This window comes from Pelophylax lessonae, assembly GCF_965119305.1.
Source record: "Pelophylax lessonae genome assembly, chromosome: 13".
NCBI classification, from domain to species: domain Eukaryota; kingdom Metazoa; phylum Chordata; class Amphibia; order Anura; family Ranidae; genus Pelophylax; species Pelophylax lessonae.
This window is the reverse complement of record NC_138780.1, coordinates 179,184,147-179,198,604: the sequence shown is the minus strand read 5'-3', so window position 1 is coordinate 179,198,604 and position 14,458 is coordinate 179,184,147. Positions and strand designations below refer to the sequence as shown.

The 14,458-nt window shown below is 47.4% G+C and overlaps 1 protein-coding gene across 1 annotated transcript; it reads right to left on the bottom strand.

Annotated features, from left to right (window-relative positions):
• Window positions 1–854: 854 nt before the first annotated feature.
• Window positions 855–10,224, bottom strand: IFT43 (intraflagellar transport 43). The gene is made up of 8 exons (XM_082274845.1): window positions 10,140–10,224; window positions 7,204–7,262; window positions 6,931–6,963; window positions 5,110–5,156; window positions 2,922–2,994; window positions 2,716–2,791; window positions 1,270–1,332; window positions 855–1,026 (listed from the first exon to the last, which is right to left on the bottom strand). Exons 1-8 carry the CDS (start codon window positions 10,215–10,217, stop codon window positions 922–924), a joined length of 534 nt encoding a protein of 177 aa, XP_082130971.1. The 5' UTR covers window positions 10,218–10,224; the 3' UTR covers window positions 855–921.
• Window positions 10,225–14,458: the final 4,234 nt, after the last annotated feature.

The window sequence follows — 14,458 nt, the reverse complement described above, 5'->3', positions numbered from 1 at the left end:
GGGGTCTGAGGTTTGTAGGATGCACAGTGCAGGGTCCAATGCTTGCATGATGCATAGTCCAGGGTCCTATTTTTGCACAGTGTGGGGTCCCATGTTTGCAGAGTACACAGTGCGGGTCCCATGTTTGCAGAGTACACAGTGCGGGTCCCATGTTTGCAGAGTGCACAGTAAGGTCTCGGAGGAACACGCCGCTTACATTCCTCAGCATCATTAGCTGCACTTGACGTTGTCATCACATGCTAATTATCATCAGCTAATAAGAGCAGCAGAGCCACTATATTACAGATAAGATCAGGAGGATGTAATCTCATCGGAAAATCTCCCTTCACTGGCTCATATAGAGGGAGGGGGGTGCACGGGGTGAATATAGGTGTGTGTGTGAGGGGGGGGGGTGTAATAACTAACCCCCGCCTCCCTCTAATTCCAGGGACACAGCCAGTCTGAATACAATGAAGGACCCCCCTTCCTTGTAAAATGATAGGTGACTTCCCCACCCAGACAATTTTAAAAGCTCTGCAAGCTCAGACAATGGCAACAGTACACTGGTAACTCAGCAAAGTGCAAAACGGTCACCCAGATTTACTATACAGCCAATACACGACTCTCTTTACATGTACTGAGGGTCCAGCCTGGCATCAGTGCGTGGTCTGTCAGGGCAGCCAGCATGACCCGCACACCATCTGTCCCGAATTTCTGGCCTGTGACCAACTGACACCCACCTGACTGTGCTGCATGTCCCTGGCAGATGTCTCCTGTCCCTGGTACTGCTATGACATGGCACCTTCTGCCCTTACCCAGCAGGAGAGTGCTCAGGCCAGGGCAGAGAAGAACTGCTGACAAATACTACAAGCCAATTCCTTCTACAAATATATAATAGAAAGTTTATTGAATATGTACAAAGGAAAATAACTTTTTTTACAGTCAGCAGACTAAACCCTCATCCTCCGTCTTCCCCACATCCCACTCCGTCTGGAGCTCCGAGCAAACTTCAGTGTAAAGCAAATCCCAGTCCCAGTGCACGTCGTCCTGTGGAGGAAAGCCACATTAATATATAACTCCCATACAATATCATCACCCCCAGCTGCCCCCCCCCCCCCCGACATGTCATATACCTTCCAGACATGCTACCTCCCCTCAACATGTTATCCCCCCCCCCCCCCCCCAGACATGTCAACCCCCCTATACATGTCATCAATCTCAGTCACCCAGGACCATAACTATAACAGGCCATGGATATATCTGGTTCCCATCATTCCAGTCTGATCTCACCTCTCTCACTTCCCCTTCTGGTGACAAGACTTTGGTGAGGAGTTTTAGATCGATGTCTCCATCCTGATAAGAGAATATGATAGTGTTGAGTGAAAAGAAACGTCTAAAGTCAAACTGTCCATTAATATACATAAATGCAGATTTTCGGTTTACACCAGATAGTAGAGCCAACTGTCCTTCCCTGTCACACCAGAACCACACCAACCTCAATACTACAACAAACACTACAGGTACTCTTGGCTAAGGGAGTTATGCATTGTCTGGGGGAATTCACTGGAGGGAAGGATAACTTTTGGCAAAAGCTTAGTGTAAGGATGAATGGGGAAAACTCAGATCTGGTCATATGTTGTTCACCCCTTTTTGGGAGAAAATCCTCTTCTGTGACAGGACAACTGATTAATGGAAGTGAGGAGGAGGTCCAAGTAAAAAGGATAGTTACATTGCCTGGAGCAGGGACAGGTAAGGCATCCAGGCCAGTGGCAGTATGTGGGGCACAGGGGTGCCTATTGGCAGTATGTGGGACACAGGGGATGTCTAGCAGCAGTACGGGGGAAACAAGGGGTGTCAAGTTAAAGTATGTGGAGCAGACAGGGTGCTTCGTAGCTGTATGTAGGCCAGACAGTGTGCCTAGTAGCAGTATGTGGGCCAGACGGGGTGCCTAGTAGCAGTATGTGTAGCAGACAGGGTGCCTAGTAGCTGTATGTAGGCCAGACGGGGTGCCTAGTAGCTGTATGTGGAGCAGACAGGGTGCCTAGTAGCTGTATGTAGGCCAGACGGGGTGCCTAGTAGCTGTATGTGGAGCAGACAGGGTGCCTAGTAGCTGTATGTAGGCCAGACGGGGTGCCTAGTAGCAGTATGTGGGCCAGATCGGGTGCCTAGTAGCAGTATGTGGGTCAGACAGGGTGTGTAGTTGCGGTATGTGGGCCAGACGGGGTGCCTAGTAGCAGTCTAGTGGCAGTATAGGGGGCACAGGGGATGTTTTGTAGCAGTATGGGGGGCACAAGGGAGGTTTAGTGGCAGTATGTGGGGCACAGGGGATGTCTAGTGGCAGTATGTGGGTCACAGGAGATGTCTAGTGGCAGTATAGGGGGCACAGGGGATGTCTAGTGGCAGTATGTGGGGCACAGGTGATGTCTAGTGGCAGTATGTGGGACACAGGGGATGTCTAGTGGCAGTATAGGGGGCACAGGGGATGTCTAGTGGCAGTATGTGGGGCACAGGGGATGTCTAGTGGCAGTATGTGGGGCACAGGGGATGTCTAGTGGCAGTATGTGGGGCACAGGGGATGTCTAGTGGCAGTATAGGGGGCACAAGGGATGTCAAGTGGCAGTATGTGGGGCACAGGGGATGTCTAGTGGCAGTATGTGGGGCACAGGGGATGTCTAGTGGCAGTATAGGGGGCATGGGGGATATTCACTGGCAGTATAGAAGACACAAGGAGCTCACCAGGGTCTGGAAAGCGGCGTGTCTCATAAGGTCATTGTCCAGGTCTCTATAGGTCATCACTCGATTTACTTGGACACTAAAGGAAAGAAAATCCAGGTGCACATTATATAAGTGATAGAAATTAGAAGCATTGGGGACAAGGAAGTACACAAAGTGTGGAAGGGTGTAGAGGACACGGCATACAGAGACATAGAAAGATACCTTACCTGGGGGGTGCAGCAACTTGCTGCGCTAAATCCTCCTCCTGAACCTCCTCCAGATCCGGAATCACCGGAATATCTGCCGAGACAATTCCAGAAATGTCAGAATATCAAAAAATGTTCTCTCTCAGTTATCCCTGACCTGTACCCGTATCCCCGTCTTCTCTCTGTTATCCCCGTCTCCTCCCTGTTATCCCCGTCTCCTCCCTGTTATCCCCCTCTCCTCCCTGTTATCCCCCTCTCCTCCCTGTTATCCCCCTCTCCTCCCTGTTATCCCCGTCTCCTCCCTGTTATCCCCCTCTCCTCCCTGTTATCCCCCTCTCCTCCCTGTTATCCCCGTCTTCTCCCTGTTATCCCCGTCTTCTCCCTGTTATCCCCGTCTTCTCCCTGTTATCCCCGTCTTCTCCCTGTTATCCCCGTCTTCTCTCTGTTATCCCCGTCCTCTCTCTGTTAATCTCGTCTTCTCTCTGTTATCCCCGTCTTCTCTCTGTTATCCCCGTCCTCTCTCTGTTATCCCTGTCTTCTCTCTGTTATCCCCGTCCTCTCTCTGTTATCCCCATCTTCTCCCTGTTATCCCCGTCTTCTCCCTGTTATCCCCGTCTTCTCCCTGTTATCCCCCTCTCCTCCCTGTTATCCCCCTCTCCTCCCTGTTATCCCCGTCTCCTCCCTGTTATCCCCCTCTCCTCCCTGTTATCCCCCTCTCCTCCCTGTTATCCCCGTCTTCTCCCTGTTATCCCCGTCTTCTCCCTGTTATCCCCGTCTTCTCCCTGTTATCCCCGTCTTCTCCCTGTTATCCCCGTCTTCTCTCTGTTATCCCCGTCCTCTCTCTGTTAATCTCGTCTTCTCTCTGTTATCCCCGTCTTCTCTCTGTTATCCCCGTCCTCTCTCTGTTATCCCTGTCTTCTCTCTGTTATCCCCGTCCTCTCTCTGTTATCCCCATCTTCTCCCTGTTATCCCCGTCTTCTCCCTGTTATCCCCGTCTTCTCCCTGTTATCCCCGTCCTCTCTCTGTTATCTCCGTCCTCTCTCTGTTATCCCCGTCCTCTCCCTGTTATCCCCGTCTTCTCCCTGTTATCCCCGTCTTCTCCCTGTTATCCCCGTCCTCTCTCTGTTATCCCCGTCCTCTCCCTGTTATCCCCGTCTTCTCCCTGTTATCCCCGTCTTCTCCCTGTTATCCCCGTCTTCTCCCTGTTATCCCCGTCCTCTCCCTGTTATCCCCGTCTTCTCCCTGTTATCCCCGTCTTCTCCCTGTTATCCCCGTCTTCTCCCTGTTATCCCCGTCCTCTCTCTGTTATCCCCGTCCTCTCTCTGTTATCCCCGTCCTCTCTCTGTTATCCCCGTCCTCTCTCTGTTATCCCCGTCCTCTCCCTGTTATCCCCGTCTTCTCCCTGTTATCCCCGTCTTCTCCCTGTTATCCCCGTCTTCTCCCTGTTATCCCCGTCTTCTCCCTGTTATCCCCGTCCTCTCCCTGTTATCCCCGTCCTCTCCCTGTTATCCCCGTCCTCTCCCTGTTATCCCCATCTTCTCTCTGTTATCCCCGTCTTCTCTCTGTTATCCCCGTCTTCTCTTTGTTATCCCCGTCCTCTCTCTGTTATCCCCGTCTTCTTTCTGTTATCCACGTCTTCTCTCTGTTATCCCCGTCTTCTCTCGGTTATCCCCGTCCTCTCTCGGTTATCCCCGTCCTCTCTCGGTTATCCCCGTCCTCTCTCGGTTATCCCCGTCCTCTCTCGGTTATCCCCGTCCTCTCTCGGTTATCCCCGTCTTCTCCCTGTTATCCCCGTCTACTCTCTGTTATCCCCGTCTACTCTCTGTTATCCCCGTCTACTCTCTGTTATCCCCGTCTTCTCTCTGTTATCCCTGTCTTCTCTCTGTTATCCCCGTCTTCTCTCTGTTATCCCCGTCTTCTCTCTGTTATCCCTCTCTTCTCTCTGTTATCCCTCTCTTCTCTCTGTTATCCCCATCTTCTCCTTGTTATCCCTCTCTTCTCTCTGTTATCCCCGTCTTCTCTCTGTTATCCCTCTCTTCTCTCTGTTATCCCTCTCTTCTCTCTGTTATCCCCGTCTTCTCTCTGTTATCCCTCTCTTCTCTCTGTTATCCCTGTCCTGTACCCATATCCCTGTCTTCTCTCTGTTATCCTGGTTCTGGGCTCATGTGACCCCACACAACCACCTTTGGACTCCATGCATCTCACTCACCTTCACCCTCATCCGACTCATCCAGACTTTGCTGTTTCAAGCGGCTGCTGCAGTAAGGAGAGAGAATGTAAACAGCGCACCACAATGTACACAGAATGTATAATAAAATATACAGAGCATGCTAAAATGTGCCAAGTTGTAATAGTATATTATAATGTGCACAGAATGTATAATAATATGTATAACATAATATACACTACATACTATATAATTGTATAATAATGTACAATTCCCAGGAGTAATAGGTGTTTGCATACAGCCACCTGTACAAATCAATTACAGGCTATGGCTGTATGATGGTAATCACATATTTGAGTGTTTATTTGAGTAGCAAATATAGTATACGGTGTATATATTATTCATTTTATTATACTTGTGTAGTTAATATAATGTACATAGCATATTATAATGAGAACAGAAGAGTGAGAGATGGTCATTATCCTGTACACTATACTGGGGGCCAAGTCAATCATTGTATCATTGAACATGTGACAGACTCCGGACACCCCGACTGGGTATCTCCGCCAAGAAGCTGCTTCCTAAGCTCTGGAACACAAGATCCGTGAATCTGGCTATAGTTACCCCAAGAACTCGACAGTACAAGTTTTGGAGTCAACCAGAAAGAACTGTTTTTTGAAACACAGGCACAAAGAGATATACACTGTGGGACAATCCCACCTCCCCCTTAGCAGCCAATTCACATACACATATACATCCCATAATAAGTTGATCTTAAGGCAGACAGAAACAATAGAACAATGGGATACAGGTACTTAACAATAACAAACCCCACCCCACTATCTAGCAAGTGTCTATGAGACACTTCTGCAATATTCTAGCAATCTGAAAAGTCAAACCGTTCATCTTCATATATTTCCTGAGGGACACTGTTCAGAAATATTATTGTCCCAAGTGAAAGAGCCCCTCACTCTTTCAACACAAACCCCACATATAGAACCCAGGATAACCGGGGTAACATGAAAGGCTGAGTCCAGTGTGGTTGTACAGCGAGTCTGATTAGTGCAGACCCGACCGGGGTTCTTGGTCACCCTGTGCCCCTAATAGACACAGGGTGACTTATACATAAGAGAGGCCGGGGAAGCTGGACAAGGAGTTTCCCAATCTCTCTAAAGTAATCTGGGTTCCACAAGCCCCCCCACTCACGTCACAGAACAGACCTAACAACAAAATCACATTACACAGTGGCAGAGATGTCAGGGGCAATGGAGGAAAATGGAAATGGTTAATTGTAATAATTTATATTTAAAATGTTCCTAAACCCACAACAGTAAAATCAGTGTGTATATGCAGTAAAGCATGTTGGTTATACTCACTGTGGAACCTAACCCTGTGCATTGTGTAAAAAGGCTGTTTGATCCTGTCTTCTCAATTCCTCCCCTTCTTCCACTGTCCCCAATCATTCCCTTGATAGAATAGAGGCTAGGGGACAAGCTGCACATGCTCAGTTTGGTGTGTATTGCTAGAGAGCTAGAGAGTGCATGTGATCAGCACAGGGCCAATCAGCACTGTCCAGAGAGAGGGTCAGAGGTCCTCCTACAAGCTTTAGCCAGACACTGATAGAAGTCATAAGACTGCCATATACTGCTGATGAGAAAAGGAATTTAGCAGTATAAATTTACTAATAGGACAGGGTCCTGGGTTTAGTATCATTTTAATATTAGGTTTTCCTCGTATGAATGGCTGTAACAGACAAAACATGGTGGCATCTTACAGGGAAGAGAGAAGCCATTTCTCTGCCCTCTAAGATGCTGCCGTGTTTTCACAAAGGACATGACTACACCTTTAGACTGCGTCACTTACTCTTCCACGTCCTCCGCACCACGCTTTCCCAGCCTGCAAGAAAGAAATATCTTTTTAGCCAAAAACTGTAACGTGAACAGTCCTTCTGTATGCCGGTCTGGAAAGTCCTAGTATTAATATCATGGAAATTAATGTGGCCTATGCGGGGTCCAGACGCCATCTTGGAGCCCCAAGGATCTCCAAGTTTTCCCATAGGACTGCTGAGGGTGTCTCAGGCTGTAACTCTTCCAGTACTCCATCAACAGCTCCCCAATGTTAGAAGGAAATACTCACTTGGAGGTCCCTGAGGAGTCGTCTGCCCATCCCCCCTGCCGCAGCGGTTTGGGGGGGCCCTGAAACAAGAAAATGAAGAAAAATCAGAGCAGAACATTCCAATAGCAAAGAACACTTTGTTACCACTAATATACAGTATAAGATACAGGATTCCAAGTAAGGGCCCATACACATGGACGATCTGATCGGGTCTGCCTGTCAGTTTTTTATACAGACCTGACCGGAAGGTCCATGCACTCCTATGGATTGGCGGGTGTACACCGACTTGTCTCCGTTTACACTCACCTACCGCCGTGTCCATTCAGACCCACTAAAGAAGAATTGAGGAGGACTGCATCTTCTCTAGTTTGGGTGGACCACATCAGAAGTAGCCGGGTGTAAACGGACAGCAGAGTCTGTTTACTTCCAAATGCCCACAGAGCAGAGCGGTGTCTGTCCATGTCCGCTCTTCATAAATTGAGCGGATACAGACCTGTCATTCCCCCCAATCTGCTCCGATCAGCAAAATATATACAGTATAGGATATATGACTCCAAGGAATACATTGCTTCCACTTACAGTCATGTAAAACGTAAACACCCTAGAAATTTTTAACTTTTCAACATATTTGAACAGGCAAACTGTACATCAGCCCTCAAAATTTCCACTCACCTGCCTGCATTTGGCGAGTGGAAAAATTTGGAGGGCGAGTGTGGGGCTGCCTCAGAGAGGCAAATCCAAGCCGTGTCACAGCGGGAGATCCCCGCTCTATGTGATCTGGTCGGCTCTCATCCCTGTGATCCCCGTGCACTGGTGAGGCTATGCCAATGGGCGCTGATTAAGCTGCATTGATGGGCACTGGTGAGGCTGCACTGATGGGCACTGGTGAGGCTGCACTGATGGGCACTGGTGAGGCTGCACTGATGGGCACTGGTGAGGCTGCATTGAAGGGCACTGGTGAGGCTGCATACTCCCTAAGAAAATTAAATAATTGTCACCTAATCTGGACCACCAGATTCTAATTTTTGGTTGTAAAGGTAGGTGCGTACTCACTTTTTCCAAATGACAAATCTGCATTTTTGTTCATTTAAATGACTGAAAGTGAATACACCATGTCAGTTCTAGGTATCATTTATTCAGGCATATAACCTTTATCTAGAAGCACTATCAGAATCACTTTGCAGTGGAATACCTTCCTTACAGGATGTCTCCAACTTAAAAGCTGACCTCAATGCACTGTTTCATTGGGCAACTATGTGGCAAATGAGGTTTAATGTTGATAAATGTAAAGTTATGCACTTGGGGGCTAAGAATATGCGTGCATCATACATACTAGGCGGAGTAGAACTGGGGGAATCCATAGCGGAGAAGGATCTGGGTGTTCGGGTAGATCCTAAGCTTAATAATAGCATGCAATGCCAAGCTGCTGTTTCCAAAGCAAGCAAAGTCCTTTCTTGTATTAGGAGAGGCATGGACTCCAGAGAGAGAGAGATGTAATTTTGCCCCTCTGCAAATCATTAGTAAGACCTCATCTGGAATATGCAGTTCAGTTTTGGGCAGCAGTTCTCAAAAAGGATATTGGGGAACTGGAGAAAGTGCAGAGAAGGGCAACCAAACTGATAAGAAGCATGGAGTAGCTCAGCTATGAGGAAAGATTAGAGGAACTGAATTTATTCTCTCTTGAGAAGAGGAGATTAAGTGCCGGTTCACACTGAAGCGGCACGACTTTGGGGGCGACCTGTGAAGTCGCGTGCACCGTGACTTTGGCGCGACTTGCACGGATTTCAGAAAATGAATGTCTATGCAAGTCGCTCCAGGTCGCCCCAAAGTAGTACAGGAATCTTTTTCTAAGTCGGAGCGACTTGTGTCGCTCCTATTAGAACTGTTCCTGTACCACACAATGGACCGCGACGGTGCGCAACTTGTCAGGCTGACCAAGTCGCCTGACAAGTCGTACTAGTGTGAACCGGCACTAAGGGGGGATATGATCACCATGTATAAATACATAAGGGGTCCATATAGTAAACTTGGTGTTGAGTTATTCAATTTAAGGTCATCACAGAGGTCAAGAGGGCACTCTTTACATCTGGAGGAAAAGAGATTTCATTGACAAATACGGAAAGGTTTCTTCACAGTAAGAGCTGTGAAAATGTGGAATAGACTCCCTCCAGAGGTGGCTCTGGTCAGCTCAGTATATTACTTTTAAAAAGGCCTGGATTCTTTCCTAGGTGTATATAATATAACTGGGTACTAACATTTATAGGTAAAGTTGATCCAGGGAACATCTGATTGCCTCTCGGGGGATCAGGAAGGAATTTTTTCCCCTGCTGTAACAAATTGGATCATGCTTTGCTGGGGTTTTTTCGCCTTCCTCTGGATCAACTGCGGGTATAAGATTGTGTATATGGGATTGTATGGTTGGGTTTTCTTTACTGTTTTTTGTTTTTTATTGGTTGAGCCAGATGAACTTTTGTCTTTTTTCAACCTAACTATGTAAGATCTATGGTTTGCCTGTTCAGATATGTTGAAAAGGTTGACAATTTCTATGGGGTGTACTTTTTTTTTCACATATCAGTAAGGCCGGCCATAGGCAGAGCAAATTGCTTCATTCCCCCATTAACACAGATGAGGTTAATAGGGGAATCCCTCCAGAGGAGCCATTGTGTTCTCCCGGCAGGGGGATGAGGGAGGCCACCCCCGCCGAGGGAGCACAGTGATTATTGTTAGTGCCTATAATTGCATGTAAAATCCGGCAGGCTGGTTGTACCAAAGTCAATCGATTGATCAACCATTCAGCCTGCCCATACATGGTTCGAATCTCGGCTGGTTCCTGCTGAACCGGCTGAGATTTGAACTGTCTATGGCCGGCTTTACTGTCCTTGAATCTTTCTGAATGTATCTGACACAGGCAGCATATGTGGAGTTAGCATGGAAACCTCTTTTCACATTCAGCGCACCTCTCTTGTGGCGGAGCTCCGGGAGGTGTCCCCATCATCTTGTTGGGTGTCCTGAGCAGCCCGAGCACGACGTCCCATCCTGGCGCCCTGCAGAGGGAAGATTTCATAGAAGTGTTAACACCGGAGTCACTGCACTTCACATACATCTCACCATATGGATAATGGGTGGGGGGGGGGGGGTGTATCTGTGTATACAGTGCCTTGAAAAAGTATTCATACCCCTTGAAATTTTCCACATTTTGTCATGTTACAACCAAAAACATAAATGTATTTTATTGGGATTCTATGTGATAGACCGACACAAAGTGGCACAGAATTGTGAAGTGGAAGGAAAATTATAAATTATTTTTAAAAAAAAGTTTTTACAAATAAATCTGTGAAAAGTGTGGCTGCATTTGTATTCACCCCCCGGAGTCAATACTTTGTAGAACCGCCTTTCCCTGCAATTACAGCTGCAAGTCTTTTTGGGGATTTCTCTACCAGCTTTGCACATCTACAGAGTGAAATAGCTCAAGCTCTGTCAGATTGGATGGAGAGCGTCTGTGAACAGCAATTTTCAATTTTCAAGTCTTGCAACAGATTCTCAATGTGATTTAGGTCTGGACTTTGACTGGGCCATTCTAACACATGAATATGATTTGATGTAAACCATTCCATTGTAGCTCTGGCTGTATGTTTAGGGTCGTTGTCCTGCTGGAAGGTGAACCTCCCCCCAGTCTCAAGTCTTTTGCAGACTCTAACAGGTTTTCCTCTAAGATTGCCCTGTATTTACTCCTTCCATCTTCCCATCAACTCTGACCATCTTCCCTGTCCCTGCTGAAGAAAAGCATCCCCACAACATGATGCTGCCACCACCATGTTACACGGTGGGGATGGTGTGTTCAGGGTGATGTGCAGTGTTAGTTTTCCCAACACTCAGTTGACCAGAGCTCCTTCTTCCAGGTTTGCTGTGTCCCCCACATGGCTTCTCACAAACCGCAAACAGGAATTCTTATGGCTTTCTTTCACCAATGGCTTTCTTCTTCCACTCTTCCATAAAGGGCAGATTTGTGGAGTGGGTGACTAATAGTTGTCCTGTGGACAGATTCTCCCACCTGAGCTGTGGATCTCTGCAGCTCCTCCAGAGTTACCATGAGCCTCTTGGCTGCTTCTCTGATTAATGCTCTCCTTGCTCGACCTGTCAGTTTAGGTGGACGGCCATGTTTTGGTAGGTTTGCAGTTATGCCATACTCTTTCCATTGTCGGATGATGGATTGAGCAGCGCTCCGTGAGATGTTCAAAGCTTGGTATATTTTTTTATAACCTAACCCTGCTTTAATCTTCTCCCGAACTTTATCCCTGACCTGTCTGGTGTGTTCCTTGGCCTTCATGATGCTTTTTATTCTCTAAGGTTCTCTAACAAACCTCTGAGGGCTTCACAGAACAGCTCTATTTATACTGAGATTACATTACACACAGGTGAACTCTATTTACTAATTAGGTGACTTCTGAAGGCAATTGGTTCCACTAGATTATAGTTAGGGGTATCAGAGTAAAGGGGGCTGAATACAAATGCACGCCACACTTTTCACATATTTATTTGTTTTAAAAAATATTGACAACCATTTATCATTTTCCTTCCACTTCACAATTCTGTGACACTTTGTGTTGGTCTATCACATAAAATCCCAATAAATACATTTACGTTTTTGGTTATAACATGACAAAATGTGGAAAATTTCAAGGGGTATGAATACTTTTTCAAGGCACTGTATAGGAGGGGGGTCTCTGTGTATACAGTGCTATGGGAGGGAGTCTCTTTGTATACAGTAGTATGGGAGGCGGTCTCTGTGTATACAGTACTATGGGAGGGGGCTCTGTATATACAGTACTATGGGAGGGGGTCTCTGTGTATACAGAACTATGGTAGGTATATATACGGGAGGGGGTCTCTGTGTATACAGAACTATGGTAGGTATATATACGGGAGGGGGTCTCTGTGTATACAGTATATATACGGGAGGGGGTCTCTGTGTATACAGTATATATACGGGAGGGGGTCTCTGTGTATACAGTACTATGGGAGGGGGTCTCTGTGTATACAGTATATATACGAGAGGGGGTCTCTGTGTATACAGTATATATACGGGAGGGGGTCTCTGTGTATACAGTATATATACGGGAGGGGGTCTCTGTGTATACAGTACTATGGGAGGGTGGTCTCTGTCTATACAGTATATATACGGGAGGGGGTCTCTGTGTATACAGTACTATGGGAGGGGGGTCTCTGTGTATACAGTATATATACAGGAGGGGGTCTCTGTGTATACAGTACTATGGGAGGGAGTCTCTGTGTATACAGTATATATATATATGGAAGGGGGTCTCTGTGTATACAGTATATATATGGGAGGGGGTCTCTGTGTATACAGTATATATATGGGAGGGGGTCTCCGTTATACAGAACTATGACAGGGAGTCTCTGTGTATACAGTATATATACAGGAGGGGGGTCTCTGTGTATACAGTATATATATGGGAGGGGGGTCTCTGTGTATACAGTATATATATGGGAGGAGGTCTCTGTGTATACAGTATATATATATATGGAAGGGGGTCTCTGTGTATACAGTATATATATATATGGGAGGAGGTCTCTGTGTATACAGTATATATATGGGAGGGGATCTCTGTGTATACAGTATATATATATACAGGAGGGGGTCTCTGTGTATACAGTATATATATATATATATAGGAGGGGGTCTCTGTGTATACAGTACTATGGTAGGGGGTCTCTGTGTATACAGTATATATATAGGAGGGAGGGGGTCTCTGTGTATAGAGTACTATGGTAGGGAGTCTCTGTGTATTATACTCGCCCCGGCTCTCCGGCTCTCTCCCAGCTCCAGCACGTCCTCCATGTCCCGGTTGGTCACTGCAGTCACTTACTTGTCTCCATAGCAACCGGGCCGCTCTCTCCGGAAGCCTCAGCAACAGTCAACGCCCCCTACTTGGTAGCCGCGCCAGGGAAACAATCCTCCTTCTCTGGTTGGCCAGTTACAGGATGTCGTTTCTCCTTACAAGCTCCGCCTCCTTTCCAAGCTGATGAGAATCAGCGGTGACCGCCCACCCCCTCTAGTGGCCGAATAGGGGGAGTGCGGGATTAGCTCTGTATGCAGCCCTATAGAGCATGTCAGGGTTATACGTACAGTATAGATGTAATAAATAATTGCAGGGTTAAAGTTTAGCTCTTAACGTTAAGCATTAAAGTGTAAGCTCTTCTGGTGCAGAGTCTAGCTCAGTGTTCTCTGTACAGCACTGCAATATATATCAGAGCTACAAACATGTTTAATAATACCAGTGTATAAATGGTTGATGGGATGTTAGAATGTAAGCTTCTTTATTGCAGATTAATGACAGTGTTCTTTGTACAGCACTATGGAATATGTCTGAGCTATATACAATAGAGTGTGTGATGATGGTGGGATATTAGAGTGTAAGCTCCGCTGGTGCAGTGACTGGTGCACATGACTCAGTGTTCTTTGTACAGCACTATGAAATATGTTGGAGCTATCTATACCTGTGAACAGGGCCATCTTACTGAATGGGCCCGGGGCCCCACTTGCCCAGGGGGTCCCACCTGCCCAGCGACCCAGCATTAGTCCAGATTCCTGTGTGAATCCCCCCGCCAAACGTAGCAGGTGGCAAGCGGCTGTCGGCCCTTCACTGCTGTCAGGCCACTTGGGCCGTGGAGGGGGAGCCCACAACTGCAGGAATGGCTGTCCGCCTCCATGGGAACAGGAACACACAGGACAGTGGAGTCTGACTCCCATCCCTGTGTGTGTTCACCGGACCCAGCCGCCAAACATGGAAGCTGTCATTAGCCTGGCACTGCTGTACCAATAAATATCGCCTTATCCATAATTTGCATTTTTATTCTCGTGGGTGATTGTGTAGGCGGGGCCCTAGTGCACTGCATTTCCCGGGGCCCTTTAATGCTCTTAAGATGGCACTGCCTGTGAAGAAGTGAGGCCAGGAGCAGGAAGGGCCTCTCTGTCTATTCTGCTGTAGCGCTACCCCTACAGAAGCCGCTGGTGATTTGGTCCTACTTCTCCCCCTCAGGACACACACAGCCAGGCACACAGAATTTTCAGCATTCTTCCTCTACCTCAAAAATCAGACTAGGACGGGGGTCGGCAACCTGTTGTTCGCAATCTACCGGTCGACCGCGGGTAGGTGACAGGTAGATCATGATCAGGTCTCTGTCTTTCAAACCCTCAGGTTCTAGTGGCATAGAAGCATGGGAAATGTACAGTCTCCTGAGCTCTTCAGCCAGG

Bases quoted from the DNA above. Each gene is read 5' to 3' on its own strand.
- IFT43 (XM_082274845.1), bottom strand. From the start codon at position 10,217: ATGGGACGTCGTGCTCGGGCTGCTCAGGACACCCAACAAGATGATGGG. The intron at 6,964-7,203 runs GTGAGTATTTCC...TCTTTCTTGCAG, and splicing joins GACTCCTCAGGGACCTCCAA to GCTGGGAAAGCGTGGTGCGG. The intron at 1,027-1,269 runs GTGAGATCAGAC...TTTCCTCCACAG, and splicing joins CAGAAGGGGAAGTGAGAGAG to GACGACGTGCACTGGGACTG.